General features: G+C 43.8%; 1 protein-coding gene across 1 annotated transcript in view; it reads left to right on the top strand.

Annotated features, from left to right (window-relative positions):
* Positions 1 to 381: 381 nt before the first annotated feature.
* Positions 382 to 21,173, top strand: part of LOC128696630 (chondroitin sulfate proteoglycan 4) — an 873,169-nt gene continuing 852,377 nt past the window's right edge. Inside the window, exon 1 of the mRNA XM_053787941.2 lies at positions 382 to 539. Coding sequence (XP_053643916.2) covers positions 464 to 539 — 76 coding nt within the window. The 5' untranslated portion in view covers positions 382 to 463. The remainder of the gene's footprint in view (positions 540 to 21,173) is intronic.

The following is a 21,173-nucleotide window of genomic DNA, read 5'->3' as shown; positions in this document are numbered from 1 at the left end:
TGGTGTACCACTTGGCACGGTTTGAAATGTTAAAAACAAGACGTTTGTCAGTGTCACCAAGTGACTGTGCTGTACTGCCCCTCTCTCCACTCTTTATATATTTTCTATACGACGTATGAATGATACTTTTTTTGACGATATTTGTTTATGAGTCGTTCCAAGACGTAATAATTGTTATGTAGTGCAACTTGTGCATATTTTATACTAAGTGTTCATGTGGTACTCCACTTCATTCTCTTAATATATACTGCTTAATGATAGATAGTGCAGTACGATAACGTGAACAGTGTTAGTGTGGCCAGGAGGAGGAGGAGGAGGAAGGGGAGGATGTGGAGGAGGTGGAGGGGGACGACGACGACGACGAAGTGTGGGATAGTGTTGCCGTGTGTGATGTGTTGGTGTAGTGTGTTGTGCTATCATGGTCATGTGAAGCTTTATTACTAGTGTTTGTATTACAGCCATTATGGAAAACTGCAAAGTCTTACTTTTATTCCTTTGTCTCATTAGTAATGGATACGCACCTAACATCGTCGAATCAGGTAAGTGATCAGACCCATTATTATTAATATATTACTGTGAAACATTGTGCTTTCAGGAATTTATGTTGTATTGAGTGACGAGAGTTAAAATCTCTTCGATCTAGTGGATCAGTGTATAGCTGGGTGTAGGCTGGTCTGCCTACCTGGAGTCTACCTGGAGTTTTCCGAGGGTAAACACCTTCGCGACGCAGTCCCCAACTACGTTTCCGGATAGATGGCTTTATCATCCAGGCTGTTAGCGCTAACCCCATGAAGTACAACATTAACACCACAGCCGGGATGATCAGGGACTGACCTGACCTACTTGTCCTGTTCTTTCTTGAAGACAGTCGGATATTTGTTGGTAATCCCTCTAATGGGTTTTCCTTTGGTGTACTCTTAATCTTCTGGTTCATGCAATCCTGTTTTTTTTTTTATTGAGGGCATTTTGCACCATCTGCCAAGCCCCTTCCATGGAGGAATTATTCGAGGGCAGATATGGGACCCGTTGGCAATCCCATGTGTGTATGAAGTGACTCTACAGTCATGGTCCCTTCATTCTTATTGAAAAATTTCCTTGGATGTGGCAGAGTTGCTCTGCTTTTCACTGGGGACATTTTGCACTGACTGCGAAGCCTCTCACGTTTATGGGAAATGATCTGTGTGGGCAGATTTTGGATCAATTCTTTTAGAATTTTTTAGGTGTATATTGTAATGTATATCGCTCATCTATGTTTCAAGGAGTATAGATTGCTTTTCGAGAAGGATAATGAGTGTGGAGATTTCAAGACTTTCAAAGGAGCTATCTTCTCTATCTTGTCTGTGAAATCGTAAAGATATTTATTAGTCCTATTTTCCCTTTATTACATAGATCTTACACAACATCTCATTAGATAAATTCAATTGTCTAGTACAACAAATGGTTAATTCATCACAAAAGCAAATACCATGTTTGGAGCATTTATAGAAACACATACATGAGATGTTTTAGACGGTGAGATAATGATGAAATATAGAGTATTTATGTAACACAAGAAATAGGTGAGATATATAGTCTTGCTATCCCTGACCTAATTCTTTTTTCACATAAATGTGTGGAACGGGTCACTGCTTTACTTTGCCTTGTCTGTGTAATTATTCCTTGGGTTATTATGGTTTCCAGTACAGTTTTCTTAGATGGTCTCTCTTCCATTTTTTTTATTATGTCTGGCATCTTGATACGTATTTGTGTCCCGTATCTTGATCACTAGCGCACTCAGCTCACAGCTCAGTTCAAAATGGGTACCTGGGTGTTAGTGGACTGGTGTGGGTCGCATCCCGGGACAAAACTGACCCAATTTGCCCGAAATACTCAGCATAACGAGCTGCTTTCTGTATAGTAGTATGTCATTGATGCTAGCTAGACCTGTTTACCATGTATTATTATTATTATTATTATTATTATTATTATTATTATTAGTAGTAGTAGTAGTAGTAGTAGTAGTAGTATTATGTTGTGCTCTCCATACGTGGAATTTTGGGCATCTTAAAGTATTAAAAAATTAGATTATTGAATATTTGAGGATTACATCCTATGGAAGAGATCCAGAGGATTCAAAAAGGAAAACTCGCAATGATAACCGCTTTCGTTTTCATAGATTATATAACCTCCACCATTAATTTACAATTTAAGGAATGTTTCCCTCTGAAGACTTAGCAGTAAGAGTTACTTAGGGCAGGGAGGCTTCCTTCCTATACCCACACCATAGGGTAACTTTATGCAGTTTACCAACGTCGCATTACAGTTTAAAACTTCTCATACACGTTTTAATCCAGTAGCATCTACAACAACCAGCCTGTTAGGATGGCTGTTAGAACACATTAGATCGTATATTATATTTTTTGTGAACAGGAAAATATTAACATTATTATTGCAATTATCCTTAGTTTAACAAACTATTTTGAACGTATGCAGTTTTCTCTTCTCCATTTTTTCTTCCTCCCCCTCATTCCTATGTGTGATCTTTCATCTCTCCTTTTTACTCTTTTGTTTACATCTTTTTTCAGTTCTTCTTCGTCGTTTTCACCTCCTTTCTCTGTTTCCCCAAAAACACCTTCGCTTCATAATCAAACTTTTAAAGCTTCTGTAGTGAAATTCTTGAGCATTTCATCATCGCCAACTGAGGAATTTAAACGAGCGATTTCTCGGATCCTTTTTACAAAATCCAACCTGGGTGATGGCATGTAGCGGGATAAAATGCCAACCCACTGTTACTATTACCTTCCTTACATATTTAACCATGAATCACAACCTGTGGGTTCACATAATTTTGTTTAATAAAAATATTTAAAAAATGTTTCCTCCTTTGTGCCGGCCCTCGTCTGGGATTAATAACTGTGGGTAGGAAGATGTGTTGTGGTGATAGTCGTGGAATGTACTGTGTTGTGGTGATAGTCGTGGAATGTATTGTGTTGTGGTGATAGTCGTGGAATGTATTGTGTTGAGGTGATAGTTTTGGAATGTATTGTGTTGTGGTGATAGTCGTGGAATGTATTGTTATGGTGATAGTCGTGGAATGTATTGTGTTGTGGTGATAGTCGTGGAATGTATTGTGTTGAGGTGATAGTTTTGGAATGTATTGTGTTGTGGTGATAGTCGTGGAATGTATTGTGTTGTGGTGATAGTCGTGGAATGTATTGTGTTGTGGTGATAGTCGTGGAATGTATTGTGTTGTGGTGATAGTCGTGGAATGTATTGTGTTGTGGTGATAGTCGTGGAATGTATTGTGTTGTGGTGATAGTCGTGGAATGTATTGTGTTGTGGTGATAGTCGTGGAATGTACTGTGTTGTGGTGATAGTCGTGGAATGTATTGTGTTGTGGTGATAGTCGTGGAATGTATTGTGTTGTGGTGATAGTCGTGGAATGTATTGTGTTGTGGTGATAGTCGTGGAATGTATTGTGTTGTGGTGATAGTCGTGGAATGTATTGTGTTGTGGTGATAGTCGTGGTATGTATTGTGTTGTGGTGATAGTCGTGGAATGTATTGTGTTGTGGTGATAGTCGTGGAATGTACTGTGTTGTGGTGATAGTCGTGGAATGTATTGTGTTGAGGTGATAGTTTTGGAATGTATTGTGTTGTGGTGATAGTCGTGGAATGTATTGTGTTGTGGTGATAGTCGTGGAATGTATTGTGTTGTGGTGATAGTCGTGGAATGTATTGTGTTGTGGTGATAGTCGTGGAATGTATTGTGTTGTGGTGATAGTCGTGGAATGTATTGTGTTGTGGTGATAGTCGTGGAATGTACTGTGTTGTGGTGATAGTCGTGGAATGTATTGTGTTGTGGTGATAGTCGTGGAATGTATTGTGTTGTGGTGATAGTCGTGGAATGTATTGTGTTGTGGTGATAGTCGTGGAATGTATTGTGTTGTGGTGATAGTCGTGGAATGTATTGTGTTGTGGTGATAGTCGTGGAATGTATTGTGTTGTGGTGATAGTCGTGGAATGTATTGTGTTGTGGTGATAGTCGTGGAATGTACTGTGTTGTGGTGATAGTCGTGGAATGTATTGTGTTGTGGTGATAGTCGTGGAATGTATTGTGTTGTGGTGATAGTCGTGGAATGTATTGTATTGTATGTGAGTGTAGTCATGAAGGAATATTAAGCTGCGCCGTACACAGGAGGGACTTTGTGTGCCAAGGTATACGTATCGGTGATATCGGCTAGTTCTAATGGTATCTGCACAGGTAGAAGTATCGGCGTAAAACTGATTATAGTTATTGGTATCAGCAAAAAATCTGGTGTCGTTCCATCGCCACTTCTGGCCCTTAACTTCCCTCACCTGTCACTCTTCGCAGTAATTGTTTGTGACTTGAAAAAGCCCACTGTGTGGGCAAAACGTAGTCAATAAAGGATCACACTATACTGCATTTGTGTTTATATTGCCAAATATTCAAGTTAATGAACGATGGTAATTAGTGCATTGTTGTGTGCGCCCGAGGGTTCCTATACACAGAGGTCAGACCACGTAACAACAGTCTGACTAATCAAGTAACAACAGTCTGACTCATCAAGTAACAACAGCCTGACTCATCAAGTAACAACAGTCTGACTCATCAAATAACAACAGTCTGACTCATCAAGTAACAACAATCTGACTCAACAGGTAACAACAGTCTGATTCATCAAAAATCAAGAGTTTGACTCATCAAATAACAGTCTGACTCCTCAAGTAACAACAGTTACTCATCAAGTAACAGCAGTCTGACTCACCAAGTAACAGCAGTCTGACTCATCAAATAACAACAGTCTGACTCATCAAGTAACAACAGTCTGACTTAAGTAACAACAGTCTGATTCAACAAGTAACAACAGTCTGACTCATCAAGTAACGACAGTCTGACTCACCAAGTAACAGCAGTCTGACTCATCAAGTAACAACAGTCTGACTCATCAAGTAACAACAGTCTGACTTATTAAGTAACAACAGTCTGATTCAACAAGTAACAACAGTCTGACTCATCAAGTAACAACAGTCTGACTCATCAAGTAACAACAGTCTGACTTATTAAGTAACAACAATCTGACTCATCAAGTAACAGTCTGACTCATCACGTAAAAACAGTCTGATTCATCAAGTAACAATCTGGGTCAAGAAGTAGCAACAGTCTGATTCATCAAGTAACAACAGTCTGACTCATCAGGTAACAACAGTCTGACTCATCAAGTAACAACAGTGACTCATCAAGTTACAAGAGTGTGTCTCATCAAGTAACAAGTCAAACTCATCATGTAACAGCAGTCTAATTCATCAAGTATCAACAGTGTGACTCATTAAGTAACAACAGTCTGACTCAACAAGTAACAACTCTCTGACTCATCAAGTAACAGCAGTCTGACTCATCAAGTAACAACAGTCTGACTTATTAAGTAACAACAATCTGACTCATCAAGTAACAGTCTGACTCATCACGTAAAAACAGTCTGATTCATCAAGTAACAATCTGGGTCAAGAAGTAGCAACAGTCTGATTCATCAAGTAACAACACAACATTCTGACTCATCAAGTAACAACAGTCTGACTCAACAAGTAACAACAGTCTGACTCATCAAGTAACAACAGTGACTCATCAAGTTACAAGAGTGTGTCTCATCAAGTAACAACAGTCTGACTTGTCAAGTAACAACAGTCTGACTCATCAAGTAACAACAGTCTGACTCATCAAGTAACAACAGTCTGACTCATCAAGTAACAACAGTCTGACTCAACAAGTAACAAATGTCTGACTCATCAAGTAACAAAAGTCTGACTCATCAAGTAACAACAGTCTGACTCATCAAGTAACAACAGTCTGACTCATCAAGTAACAACAGTCTGACTTGTCAAGCAACAACAGTCTGACTCATCAAGTAACAACAGTGACTCATCAAGTTACAAGAGTGTGTCTCATCAAGTAACAACAGTCTGACTCATCAAGTAACAACAGTCTGACTCATCAAGTAACAACAGTCTGACTCATCACCAAAGTCTGGCATCATAACTGACATACTGAGCAACAAATCATTTATAGCTTATCAATGGTTTAAATGAATATGTACTGTGCTTTCCTTCTAGGAGAGGGTGGAGGTTACCTGGAGGTTACCTGGAGGTTATTCCGGGGATCAACGCCCCCGCGGCCCGGTCCATGACCAGGCCTCCTGATGGATCAGGGCCTGATCAACTAGGCTGTTACTGCTGGCCGCACGCAGTCCAACGTACGAGCCACAGCCCGGCTGATCCGGCACTGACTTTAGGTATCTGTCCAGCTCTATCTTGAAGGCAGCCAGGGGTTTATTGGCAATTCCCCTAATGCTTGATGGGAGGCTGTTGAACAGTCTTGGGCCCTGGGCACTTATGGTGTTTTCCCTTAATGTACCAATGGAGCCCCTACTTTTATTTGGGGGGCATTTTGCATCGCTTGCACAGTCTTTTACTTTCGTAGGGAGTGATTTCTGTGTGCAGATTTGGGACCATTCCTTCCAGGATTTTCCAAGTGTAGATTATGATATATCTCTCCCCCTGTGTTCCAACGAGTACAAGTCAAGTGCTTCCAAGCGTTCCCAGTAGATAAGGTGCTTGACAGAACTTATACGTGCAGTAAAGGATCTCTGTACACTCTCTAGATCTGCGATTTCACCTGCTTTGAATGGAGATGTTAATGTACAGCAGTATTCCAGCCTAGAGAGAACAAGTGATTTGAAAAGGATCATCATTTTCTTGGCATCTCTCGTTTTGAACGTTCTCATTATCCATCCTATCATTTTCTTTGCACGTGCGATCGTGGCACTGTTGTGATCCTTGAAAGTGAGATCCTCAGACATTACTACTCCCAGGTCCCTTACATTATTTTTCCGCTCCATTGTATGGCCAGAGTCTGTAGTATACTCTGTTCTAGTTATTATCTCCTCTAGTTTTCCATAACGGAGTAGTTGGAATTTGTCCTCATTGAACATCATGTTGTTTACCGTTGCCCACTGGAAAACTTTGTTTATATCTTCTTGGAGGTTAACCGCGTCCTCAGCAGATAACAGCCTCATGCAGATCCTAGTATCATCCGCAAAGGATGATACGGTGCTGTGATGTATATCTCTGTCTATGTCTGATATGAGGAGGAGGAATAAGATGGGAGCGAGTACTGTGCCTTGTGGAACAGAGCTCTTCACTATGGCAGCCTCCGATTTAACTCTGTTGACCACTACTCTTTGTGTTCGATTTGTTAGGAAGTTGAAGATCCATCTCCCCACTTTCCCAGTAATTCCTTTAGCACGTATTTTATGGGCTATTACGCCATGATCGCATTTGTCAAATGCTTTTGCAGAGTCTGTGTATATTACATCTGCATTCTGATTTTCTTCCAGTTCATCCAAGACCATGTCATAGTGATCCAGTAGTTGTGAGAGGGAGGAGCGACCTGCCCTGAACCCATGTTGCCCTGGTTTGTGCAGATTTTGGGAATCCAGGTGATTTGCAATCCTGCTTCTTGGCACTCTTTCAAAGATCTTATGATGTGGGACGTTAGAGCTATTGGTCTATAGTTCTTAGCTAATGCTTTGCTGCCACCTTCATGGAGTGGGGCTATATCCGTTGTTTTAAGTGACTGTGGAATTTCACCCATGTCCAACCTCCTCCTCCATAGTGTACTTAGGGCACACGAGAGGGGTTTCTTGCAGTTCTTAATGAATACAGAGTTCCACGAGTCTGGGCCCAGGGCTGAGTGCATGGGCATGTTGTCAATGGTTTTTTTCGAAATCTATTGGAGTTTGGATAATGTCGGAAATCTGGCATACATTTATGGAGTTTTGAGGCTCATTCATGAAGAAATCATTTAGGTCGTCGATCCTCAGACTGATTAGTGGTTCACTAAACACAGAGTCGTACTGGGATTTCAATATTTCACTCATTTCCTTGTTGTCATCTCTGTAAGTCCCATCCTGTCTGAGTAAGGGCCCGATACTAGATGTGGTATTTGACTTGTTTTTGGCATATGAAAAGAAATATTTTGAATTTCTTTCAATTTCACTAATAGCTTTAAGCTCCTCCTGTCTCTCCTGGTTCCTGTAAGAGTCATTTAACTTAAGTTCGATAGTTTCCACTTCCCTGGTCAGCGCCTCCTTTCGTGTATCAGATATTCTAGCACTCATGAGGAGCTCAGTGACTCTTCGTCGTCTTCTGTAGAGGGAGTGTCTTTCTCTCTCCAGTTTACTCCTGCTCTTCTTCTTTCTTAGGAGAATATGCCTAGAACATGCTTCAGCTGCCAGGAAGTTGGTCCTTTCAAGGCACTGGTTTGGATCCATGTCATTTAAGATATCTTCCCAACATGTTTCGTTTAGGACATGGTTTACCTGGTCCCAGTTGATGTTCTTCTTGTTGAAGTTGTATTTTGTGAAGACACCTTCACAGGTACATGCATTCTGCTGATCAGGACCCCTATGCATGTACGTCTGGACTTCGATTAGGTTGTGATCGGAATTAGTTATTTTTTATATTCTTACATCTCTTATCAGGTCCTCATTATTTGTGAAAATAAGGTCAAGTGTGTTTTCTAGTCTTGTTGGCTCCACTATATGCTGGCTTAAGGTGTGTTTTTCGCAGAGGCTTAGTAGCTCATGTGTGTGTGACCTTTCATCTGTGCTACCTCCGGGGATTGTTTCAGCTATAACATTATTTGCTACATTCTTCCATTTTGTATGCCTTAAGTTGAAATCACCAAGCAGAAAGATGTTTGGGGATGGAGCTGGAAGGTTTTCCAGACAGTAATCAATTTTCAGTAGCTGTTCCTTGAACTGTTGGTAGGTTGCATCTGGTGGCTTATATACAACCACAATGACTAGGTTTTGGTTCTCAGTCTTTATTGATAGAACTTCAACTACCTCATTTGTGGTGTTCAGCAACTGCTCTCAGATGAGGGACTCTTTGACATACAGGCCAACCTCCCCTTGTTGCCTGTTCATTTTGTCGCATCTAAAAAGGTTGTAACCACTTATCCGTATTTCACTGTCAAAGTGATCTTTTGTGTGAGTCTCTGTGAAGGCTGCAAACATTGCATTAGGCTCCTCTAGAAGTCCACTGATAAAAGGTATTTTGTTGTTGGTGGATGGCTTAAGGCCCTGTATATTAGCAAATATGAACGAGGTTGTATTCTGTGTTTGTTGGGGGGATTTTGTTATTGACATCAGTAGTTGTAATTCTGGAGGGCCATGGGTGGCCACTGGCTGCGTCTCCAGTCCAGCAAGACTCCAAGGTGGTGGACTATTTTTGTTATTTCCTTCCATTTTCTTTTTCCATTTCCTGCCACTAAAAAATCACCTCGAGCTGGGTTGTCGTAGCTAATATTGCTTGTCTTGTGGGGTCTGTGCCTCCTGGTCTCTTTTAGATGGTATGCAGGGCAGTTGATGTTTTAACACTGCTTCTGGAGGACCGAGGAGTGACACATTTTTGGGTGAAAGAAAGTACAGGAAGAAGAACAACACACTCCTTTAAACAGGAGGCCGCTACATTTTTTGGGATGCTCAAAGTTGCATGTCCCATTTTTTTCCTGATATTCCATGCTTACAGATGCCCCAAGCATAATATTTGCACAAATTCACCTTTGGTTGAGAATTGTTGGGAGGTGTGTTGTCAATTTCTGCAGGTTCTGGGACTGCACTATAATCCTCAGTATCCAAGCCAGGGCCACCCCGTCCTGGATTCCATCTACTTTCCTCAGTAGAGGAAGAAGGAGGAGACTCTCCTACATCTGTACTGTGGGCCACGGTCTTGTGCAATGATGGTTGTATGTTTATGGTTATAGTGGTTGTTGTGGTAGGGTCCCTAGTAGAGTCTGGGCTGGCAGTAAGGCTGGGTCTGAGTCAGCACTGGGGTTGGGGGCTGAGCCTGGGCCAGCACCAGCACTACTGGTATTAGTGCTATGACTGGGGGATGGGTCTGGTTTAGCACTATGTGGGTGACTAGATAGTTTCGAGTCATCTGTTGTGGTATGGACATTCTGCATTTTTTGATACACTATCTCTTGCTCCCATGTTTTATATATTTTTGGTAGACTATCAAAGAGGTCATCTTTGTTTTCTTGATTATTTTTATCATTTATTACTCTCCTTAGTACCTTTCTGATACCTGCCCAAAGTTCTACATTTTTATTGCACAACCAGAAGCAACTTGCTAGTTCGAGGTCATTTTTTGAGGCTGTATTTAATCTAGTACAAGAGATATGGTGTTTGGAAGAGCATAGATAGCATGTGATTCTTGATTGTCTTCCAAGGATTTTTTTACATGTCCCACAGATATGCTGTGCTGACATCCTGTCTGTATCCTACTACACTGTATGCCACGGAAGAAAACTGATTTCCACTTTACCTTTCTCTTGCTGGTGCCAGTAATATGCAAGATGCATTTATACGAACCAAGTTTGCAGTATGTGGGTGGTGGGTGTAGGGTGGGTGGGGGGTGTAGGGTGGGTGGGGGGTGTAGGGTGGGTGGTGGGTGTAGGGTGGGTGGTGGGTGTAGGGTGAGTGGTGGGTGTAGGGTGGGTGTGACTGCAAGACTTACCCACACTGCCACACTTCACTATTATTTTTATTATTATTATTATTATTATTATTATTATTATTATTTAATTTCCTTTTATGTAGTGCTGTACACTGTTTATCTCAAGGATATACACTGTATTCTTTCAAAATACACTTTTCACTGCGCTATACTGGGATTATTGATTTATTATTAACACAGCAGTTAGGCCTACACTAACTTTCTCCTACACTTCTAGGGAAAAGTTTATTTCCTGTTTAGTAGAGGTAACGGTTGTATGATCAATTTATGTATGCTGTGATTCCCTGCACCTCAATGCTACCACCACTCGTTTTATCTCTTATGACTATAGTAATTACTCATCCATTATTAACACTTCACTGGACCTCTGGCAATAGTTCGCTAGTGCCAGTCACTTGTAAGATATTCCCATATCTACACTATATATTGTACGCTATACTGAGGGATAATTAAGATACTCTTATCTACAATTTAGTTCATTATGTCACTGCACATATATATCCTTGTCACTCACTATATTACTTATAGATAGATCAATATTTGTTTATTTCCACTTGTGTCGACATCCTGCAATAATTCACTAGTGCTTGTCAGGAGTATTTCCCACAGTAACCGTTCCTCCACCGACACTCTCCATGTGACACTATAATCCATATTTTCCTATTTAGTGTTCACTGATATTCCATTTTTGTTTGTTCAAAGGAGTATATGCACTTTATGGTTGCAAACGCTTATTTCCCGCATTCTGTTCCCTCTGCTACTATCAAGATACGCAGTTTTTAACGGAGCACAACATCCTCCCCGCGGGTGGGAGTTTTTTGCAGGGCGGATTCTGGGCTCTTGCTCCAAGGAATTGGAGTTAATATCCCATGAATCAACCTGGTTATCTCCTCATCCCAACATGCTGCATCGAGGGTGCAGGGTTATCGAGGGTGTAGGGTTGTGGAGAAATTTTCTCCAGGAGGGGGGTATCAGCACCCTTCAGCCCCTTCAGCCCCTTTCAGCCCTGAGGGGCCCAGCCCTCTCAGAAGGGGCAAGCATCTTGTTTACTGCTACAGTGAGTAATTCATCACAGATGCCGTACGAGTATGCGACGTGGTCAAGTGACCGCTGCTCCTTGCAGTCCTGTGTTGCAAAGTGTAGCTTAATAAAAGACAGTTCATCTCTTATTTTAGCAGGACAAATAAGGAAAATCCTGCTCCCACTTTATTACCATAGTAAAGATAGTGGATATTGTTGTCTATGCTTAAGACAGCAAGAAACAATCATTTTGCTTTGCTTCATCGAGGAAGTGGCTAGGAAGCAAAAGTACTAGGTCAGCATTTTTTTTGTGCAAGGGGCAGTGGCGGCATGGGGCGCTGTGGCGTCTTCAGATTACTTTTGACTCTACTGAGAGTGACACTGACGCCAGGATAACCAACAAAGAACGATCTGTGCATTAGTGTGAACAAAGTATCTCATAAAACACAATAAACACTTAAGAGAAGTGTGATCAGCTTCTTTAGTGATAAGATTGTGAATAATAAAGACAAATCTTGTGGAACACAGTGTACAATGTGCGTTTTCCTAGACTATGGAAGACGTGGACATCCAAGGACACTTCAACTTCTATCAAGTCACCGATATCTGTCGAAGGTGTGAAGAACACCATAGCTCACGCTACAAGAGCAAGGAAGGTTACGAATTTCTTGTAGTACGTGGGAATGCGCAGTTCTTGAGTCGCAAGGAGTTTGTAATCAACCTATAGTCGGCAGTAAGGTGCGGACTTTTGAGTCCAAACAAGTATGTAATCTGTCAGCCATCAGTGAATGAAATATGCTGACATAACACCCCCTAGGGGTAATTTATAATCTTACAAATTATAAATCTTTACAGCCCGTTGAGAGATGACTTCGACAGCTTCTCAAGACCTAGTCTGCGGGGGCGGCTGTGCAGGCGATGAGCTGTCTTTCTAAGTACAAACTCTTTAAACTTAACTGGTAATCCCATTTCTCTACAAGGGTTATCTAGGGTGCAGGGTTATCTAGGGTGTAGGGTTATCTAGGGTGCAGGGTTATCGAGGGTGTAGAGTTATCTAGGGTGCAGGGTTATCTAGGGTGTAGGGTTATCTACGGTGCAGGGTTATCGAAGGTGTAGGGTTATCTAGGGTGCAGGGTTATCGAGGGTGTAGGGTTATCGAGGGTGCAGGGTTATCTAGGGTGCAGGGTTATCTAGGGTGCAGGGTTATCTAGGGTGCAGGGTTGTCGAGGGTGCAGGGTTATCGAGGATGTAGGGTTATCTAGGGTGCAGGGTTATCGACAGTATAGGATTATCTAGGGTGTAGGGTTATCTAGGGTGTAGGGTTATATAGGGTGCAGGATTATCTAGGGTGTAGGGTTATCTTGGGTGTAGGGTTATCTAGGGTGCAGGGTTATCTAGGGTGCAGGGTAATTGAGGGTGCAGGGTTATCTAGAGTGTAGGGTTATTGAGGGTGCAGGGTTATTGAGGGTGTAGGGTTATCTAGGGTGCAGGGTTATCTAGGGTGCAGGGTTATCTAGGGTGCTGGGTTATCTAGGGTGCAGGGTTATCTAGGGTGCAGGGTTATCTAGGGTGCAGGGTTATCTAGGGTGCAGGGTTATCTAGGGTGCAGGGTTATCTAGGGTGCTGGTTTATCTAGGGTGCTGGGTTATCTAGGGTGCTGGGTTTCTAGGGTGCAGGGTTATCTAGGGTGCAGGGTTATCTAGGGTGCAGGGTTATCTAGGGTGTAGGGTTATCGAGGGTGCAGGGTTATCGAGTGTGTAGGGTTATCGAGGGTGCAGGGTTATCGAGGGTGTAGGGTTATCTAGGGTGCAGGGTTATCTAGGGTGCAGGGTTATCTAGGGTGCAGGGTTATCTAGGGTGCAGGGTTATCTAGGGTGCTGGGTTATCTAGGGTGCAGGGTTATCTAGGGTGCAGGGTTATCGAGGGTGCAGGGTTATCTAGGGTGCAGGGTTATCTAGGGTGCAGGGTTATCTAGGGTGCAGGGTTATCTAGGGTGCAGGGTTATCTAGGGTGCAGGGTTATCTAGGGTGCAGGGTTATCTAGGGTGCAGGGTTATCTAGGGTGCTGGGTTATCTAGGGTGCAGGGTTATCTAGGGTGCAGGGTTATCTAGGGTGCAGGGTTATCTAGGGTGCAGGGTTATCTAGGGTGCAGGGTTATCTAGGGTGCTGGGTTATCTAGGGTGCAGGGTTATCTAGGGTGCTGGGTTATCTAGGGTGCTGGGTTATCTAGGGTGCAGGGTTATCTAGGGTGCAGGGTTATCTAGGGTGCAGGGTTATCTAGGGTGCAGGGTTATCTAGGGTGCTGGGTTATCTAGGGTGCTGGGTTATCTAGGGTGCTGGGTTATCTAGGGTGCAGGGTTATCTAGGGTGCAGGGTTATCTAGGGTGCAGGGTGTGCAGGGTTATCTAGGGTGCAGGGTTATCTAGGGTGCTGGGTTATCTAGCGTGCAGGGTTATCTAGGGTGCAGGGTTATCTAGGGTGCAGGGTTATCTAGGGTACAGGGTTATCTAGGGTGCTGGGTTATCTAGTGTGCAGGGTTATCTAGGGTGCAGGGTTATCTAGGGTGCTTGGTTATCTAGGGTGCTGGGTTATCTAGGGTGCTGGGTTATCTAGGGTGCAGGGTTATCTAGGGTGCTGGGTTATCTAGGGTGCAGGGTTATCTAGGGTGCAGGGTTATCTAGGGTGCAGGGTTATCTAGGGTGCTGGGTTATCTAGGGTGCAGGGTTATCTAGGGTGCAGGGTTATCTAGGATGTAGGGTTATCTAGGGTGCTGGGTTATCTAGGGTGCAGGGTTATCTAGGGTGCAGGGTTATCTAGGGTGCAGGGTTTTCTAGGGTGCAGGGTTATCTAGGGTGTAGGGTTATCTAGGGTGCTAGGGTGCTGGGTTATCTAGGGTGCTGGGTTATCTAGGGTGCTGGGTTTCTAGGGTGCAGGGTTATCTAGGGTGCAGGGTTATCTAGGGTGCAGGGTTATCTAGGGTGCTTGGTTATCTAGGGTGCTGGGTTATCTAGGGTGCAGGGTTATCTAGGGTGCTGGGTTATCTAGGGTGCAGGGTTATCTAGGGTGCAGGGTTATCTAGGGTGCAGGGTTATCTAGGGTGCTGGGTTATCTAGGGTGCTGGGTTATCTAGGGTGCAGGGTTATCTAGGGTGCAGGGTTATCTAGGGTGCTGGGTTATCTAGGGTGCAGGGTTATCTAGGGTGCAGGGTTATCTAGGGTGCAGGGTTATCTAGGGTGCAGGGTTATCTAGGGTGCGTGGTTATCTAGGGTGCTGGGTTATTATCGTTATCTAGGGTGCAGGGTTATCTAGGGTGCGTTATCTAGGGTTATCTAGGGTGCTGGGTTATCTAGGGTGCAGGGTTATCTAGGGTTATCTAGGGTGCAGGGTTATCGAGTGTGCAGGGTTATCTAGGGTGCTGGGTTATCTAGGGTGCAGGGTTATCTAGTGTGCAGGGTTATCTAGGGTGCTGGGTTATCTAGGGTGCTAGGGTGCTGGGTTATCTAGGGTGCTGGGTTATCTAGGGTGCAGGGTTATCTAGGGTGCAGGGTTATCTAGGTGTGGGTTATCTAGGGTGCAGGGTTATCTAGGGTGCAGGGTTATCTAGGGTAGGTTATCTAGGGTGCAGGGTTATCTAGGGTGCAGGGTTATCTAGGGTGTTATCTAGGGTGCTGGGTTATCTAGGGTGCAGGGTTATCTAGGGTGCAGGGTTATCTAGGGTGCAGGGTTATCTAGGGTGCAGGGTTATCTAGTTATCTAGTGTGCAGGGTTATCTAGGGTGCAGGGTTATCTAGGGTGCAGGGTTATCTAGGGTGCAGGGTTATCTAGGGTGCAGGGTTATCTAGGGTGTAGGGTTATCGAGGGTGCAGGGTTATCTAGGGTGTAGGGTTATCGAGAGTGCAGGGTTATCTAGGGTGCAGGGTTATCTAGGGTGCAGGGTTATCTAGGGTGCAGGGTTATCGAGGGTGTAGGGTTATCTAGAGTGCAGGGTTATCTAGGGTGCAGGGTTATCGAGAGTGCAGGGTTATCTTGGATGCAGGGTTATCAAGGGTGTAGGGTTATCTAGGGTGCAGGGTTATCTAGGGTGCAGGGTTATCTAGGGTGCAGGGTTATCTAGGGTGCAGGGTTATCTAGGGTGCAGGGTTATCGAGGGTGTAGGGTTATCTAGGGTGCAGGGTTATCTAGGATGCAGGGTTATCGAGGGTGCAGGGTTATCTAGGGTGCAGGGTTATCTAGGGTGCAAGGTTATCGAGAGTGCAGGGTTATCTAGGGTGCAGAGTTATCTAGGATGCAGGGTTATCTAGGGTGCAGGGTTATCTAGGGTGCAGGGTTATCTAGGGTGCAGGGTTATCGAGGGTATAGGGTTATCTAGAGTGCTGGGTTATCTAGTGGGGTTATCTAGGGTTATCTAGGGTGGGGTTTCTAGGGGTTATCTAGGGTGCAGGGTTATCTAGGGTGCAGGGTTATCTAGGGTGCAGGGTTATCTAGGTGCTGGGTTATCTAGGGTGGGTTATCTAGGGTGCTGGGTTATCTAGGGTGCAGGGTTATCTAGGGTGCAGGGTTATCTAGGGTGCAGGGTTATCTAGGGTGCAGGGTTATCTAGGGTGCTGGGTTATCTAGGGTGCAGGGTTATCTAGGGTGCAGGGTTATCTAGGGTGCAGGGATATCTAGGGTAGGGCAGGGTTATCTAGGGGGGTTATCTAGGGTGCAGGGTTATCTAGGGTGCAGGGTTATCTAGGGTGCTGGGTTATCTAGGGTGCAGGGTTATCTAGGGTGCAGGGTTATCTAGGGTGCAGGGTTATCTAGGGTGCTGGGTTATCTAGGGTGCTGGGTTATCTAGGGTGCAGGGTTATCTAGGGTGCTGGGTTATCTAGGGTGCAGGGTTATCTAGGGTGCTGGGTTATCTGCAGGGTTGTCTAGGATGCAGGGTTATCGAGGGTGCAGGGTTATCTAGGGTGCAGGGTTATCTAGGGTGCAGGGTTATCTAGGGTGCAGGGTTATCTAGGGTGCAGGGTTATCTAGGGTGCAGGGTTATCTAGGGTGCTGGGTTATCTAGGGTGCAGGGTTATCTAGGGTGCTGGGTTATCTAGGGGGCAGGGTTATCTAGGGGGCAGGGTTATCTAGGGTGCAGGGTTATTTAGGGTGCAGGGTTATCTAGGGTGCTGGGTTATCTAGGGTGCAGGGTTATCTAGGGTGCAGGGTTATCTAGGGTGCTGGGTTATCTAGGGTGCAGGGTTATCTAGGGTGCAGGGTTATCTAGGGTGCAGGGTTATCTAGGGTGCTGGGTTATCTAGGGTGCAGGGTTATCTAGGGTGGGTTATCTAGGGTGCAGGGTTATCTAGGGTGCAGGGTTATCTAGGGTGCAGGGTTATCTAGGGTGCTGGGTTATCTAGGGTGCAGGGTTATCTAGGGTGCAGGGTTATCTAGGGTGCTGGGTTATCTAGGGTGCAGGGTTATCTAGGGTGCAGGGTTATCTAGGGTGCTGGGTTATCTAGGGTGCAGGGTTATCTAGGGTGCTGGGTTATCTAGGGTGCTGGGTTATCTAGGGTGCAGGGTTATCTAGGGTGCTGGGTTATCTAGGGTGCAGGGTTATCTAGGGTGCAGGGTTATCTAGGGTGCTGGGTTATCTAGGGTGCAGGGTTATCTAGGGTGCTGGGTTATCTAGGGTGCAGGGTTATCTAGGGTGCAGGGTTATCTAGGGTGCAGGGTTATCGCTCGCTGATAACTATAATGAACTTCATTTTTCCAAATATTTTTAATGTTTGATCTACCAGTCGTCTGCGCATTAATTTTACGTAGTAATTTTATCGTGTACGGTTTGGCCGACTTACAGTAACTTGTGGAACGGAAGATTGAGAGAAGTGCGCGTGTGCGCTCTCCTTCCTTCTCGTTTTTTTTTATTTACTCAACGGTTTTTACAGGATAAGGTTAAAGACTTGCTATTTTATTTACAAAATATGAGGCGTTACCTACAACGAGTCATTTTAAAACCTTTTTATTGTTATGAAACAAAAATAGGCATTAGGATGAAGAGTCAAGTGTGGACCAGCGATTTTATTTGGTTATCTGACTTTATTTCTTTGAGGTCATTATTCTGTGTGAACATGATCCAGACTGGAGTCATTCTGGTATTACCAGAGTGTAGTTGCTATTTACTGCCCGTCTTGTTGTGTAGAAGCTCTCTTCTCATTGACCACGAAGTGGAGCCAAGTGTGGTACCTTGTCAACAGTGGTCTTGTAAATATCAGTGAGGCCACCCACATCCCTCTGGTGTTGAAAACTCTGCGGAAATGACAGATCTATATAGGCTGGGTCCAGACGAGAAAAGTCTTCTTGCTCTGTTTTCTATTCCGTCAAGAATTCCTAGATGAGACGTGGGACAGGTAATCCAACAATCCAAAAAAGTGGAGCATACTCAAGGTGTGAGTGCACTTGTGCCTTGTGCAGTCTTGTAGTCTCTGTTGAACAGATCCTGTTATAAGTCACTTGTTCTCTATATGCGGGAATACTGCAACTCCGGTAAAGGCAGACGAAATTTCAGACTTTTATAATGTACTGGGATTCACTGCTCGTAAAAGTTCATTTAATCATGTATATTGCTATTAACGTTAGAGGTCACTCTGTCTGTACTCTTTCTTGGAATTTCACTATTTTTTTCAAAGTGGTTGTTCTGCATATTGTGATAATACCTGTTTACTGTGGTCTTATTGCACGAAAGTTAATATGGAGACACAGCAGAACTTCAGCTTGAAATGTGTGAACTGCTGCAGTCTGACCCTTTGCTGCTTGCAAATAAAATTAAAAATCAGGCGAGTTTCTGGAAGTTGGTCTACAAGAATAAATTTCTCAAGCTGAGAAACTTTGCACTAAAACTGCACTCACTGTGCGGTAGTACATATATATGTGAATGTACGTTTTCTACCATGAAGCAAGTAAAATTTGAAACCAGAAATCAGATGGGAAATGAAACACTGGACGCATGTCTTCGACTTGACACTAACAACATTGGAAACGATATGGAGACTTTGGTAAAAGAAAGATCTCGACTCTAAGATATTTATACAAATAACATTACTTGTATAAATTCAGAGCCTTTAAAAAAATTCTTTTTTGTTTCTTTACCTGCAGGCCCTGGCTAGAACCATTGTAACACTTAATTAACTTTAGTAATATATACAGGAGAAGGGGTTACTAGCCTCTTGCTCTTGGCATTTCAGTCGCCTCTTACGACACGCATGACTTACGGTGAAGTGGCCCACGGTGGTCAAGAAGTTGGACCACCCTGGATTAGGTTAAGCTTGGTCTGGGACCGAGCAACTGGGTCTTTTACCCTGGAAACATACTCAAGGGTGAATGCAGCAAGGCAAGGGTCTGATGCTGTTGTCATCCTCATAGCAGATATAGAGAAGAGAAATACCATCACCAGCTTACTGTCGTTCCTTGAGGATGATAATAAAATAGGCTAGAAAGTGAACTCGCAAGATGTCGAAAATTTTCAGACAGAGGTCCACAAAATCCGTGAGTGGACAACGGTAACTATGTACAGTGATAAGTTGCAGTTTAAAAGAATTTTTGCCATGTAAGCGGCGACCACTGTGTGTATGGCAGATCCTGGCAACAGCCATCATTATCTGTATGGCAGGCCATGATGGCATCCATGATTATGGTGCTCACACTGGTATATATGTTTTGTGGCAGTTAGTGGATGTTGATTGCATTGAACAACAAGACATAGCATGTGGCATATAGTGGACGTTGAGTATGTGGTAAAAGCAGGGCATTGCTTGTAGAATGTAGTGGATCTTGAGAATGCTGTACACGCAGGGCATTATTTGTGGCATGTAGTGAACGTTGAGTATGTGGTGCACATAGTCACAAACTCCACTACTAGTATACACATTCTGTGATCAGTGTGTGGCAACAGGTGGGCGTGTGACCGCAGGGGTCATGAAGAAAGTCTTGCCGGGTACCAGGGTAGATCAACTCCAGTCTCAGGTATGTGCGTGCACTCATCCGAAGTAAAATATTCATAGCTTTTCATCGAGGGTGTTATTACATTGCGTAATTAGACACGATCCCATTCATAAAGGCAGACAAGAGTACTTCTTGGCGGACAAGTGGACGCTGACAGAACTATGATGTACATACACCAAGTTTGCTCTAATACCTACTTTAGATATTAATGTGCAGTTGCTGCTCAATATCTACGTGCATTGTGATTTTAGTACAAAGCAACGATCTAATATAAATATGAGCTCTTATAGATACACTGTAGGGTCCACTTCCATAAATTTGCTGAGGATGATAATGTTTGAGGTTCGTGTTCCAGTCAGTTGCAGGATCGTACTTCAGTGTGGCACAGCCAGTGCAAGTACACGCTGAGTTAGTTGTTTCAACCTGCACTTCAAATTCTTTTTACAGGAGAGGCGTAAACGCATGATGTTTAAGTTGCTGTGTGTTGAGTCAGTCTACCTGGAGTGTGTTCCGTGGGTCTTCACCACCCACTCACTGAGTTGGCCTCCCAGTAGATAACATGATGAACCAGACTGGTGTTGCTACTCGCACGAAGTCCAAAATAAGCACCACAATCTAGCTGATCAAGGACTGGCTTGAGAAACATGCCCAGCTCCATCTTGATAACCAGGGGACTCTTGGTTATCCCCTTCATGTACCTTTGATATACCTTTGATGAGTTTCGAGAGTTTCACTACTTTCGGTAGATGCTTGCCTGGTCAACCAGGCTTTTGCTGCTGGAGGCCCGCTGCCCCACATATTCATCACAGCCTGGTTGATCTGGTACCTGGTGAAGATACTTGTCCAGTTTCCTCTTGAAGGCTTCTACACTTGTTCCAGCAGTGTTTCTGATATCTTCTGGTAAGATGCTGAAAAGTCTGGGACCCCGGATGTTGATACAGTGTTCTCTTATTGTCCCCACCGCACCCCTGCTCCTCACTGGGTTTATTTTACACTTCCTCCCATATCTCTCACTTCAGTATGTTGTTATGGCAGTGTGCAGATTTGGGACCAAGCCCTCGAGTACCTTCCAGGTATATATTATCATGTCTCTCTCTCAAAAAAAAAAAAAACTCTTAAAACCCTAAGCCAGGGAAAGGCCTCGGCCAGGTGACCAAAAGCTCCAACGGCGGGTCTTCATCTGACTAAGATCCGCGTCTGGAAACATTTGTCCTGTTTCCTGATGAACCTTACCTAACCAAACTCTCTTCTCTCTCTTCTCTCTCTTCTCTCTCTCTCTCTCTCTCTCTCTCTCTCTCTCTCTCTCTCTCTCTCTCTCTCTCTCTCGCTCGCTCGCTCCCTCGCTCGCACTCTCACTCTCCCTCTCTCTCCCCGCGTTCCCAGTTAGAGAGCTTTTTCTTAGTGTATTCAATACACTCCTGTTTTTCATTGCAGACATTCTGCACTGTCTGCCAAACCTCTTACCTTCATGGGAAATGTTTTTTGACTAGGCTTTCTAGAATTTTTTAGGTGTAGTTTATAATGTAGATACATGGTTCAGTGAACCGGCAAGTTGATAAATTATACACATATGCAACACTTGGGTATCTTTATTGAGGAAAC

Source organism: Cherax quadricarinatus, chromosome 46 (genome assembly GCF_038502225.1).
Source record: "Cherax quadricarinatus isolate ZL_2023a chromosome 46, ASM3850222v1, whole genome shotgun sequence".
Lineage (NCBI taxonomy): Eukaryota > Metazoa > Arthropoda > Malacostraca > Decapoda > Parastacidae > Cherax > Cherax quadricarinatus.
The sequence above is the reverse complement of the archived record's forward strand: the minus strand, read 5'-3'. Positions and strand labels throughout refer to the sequence as shown.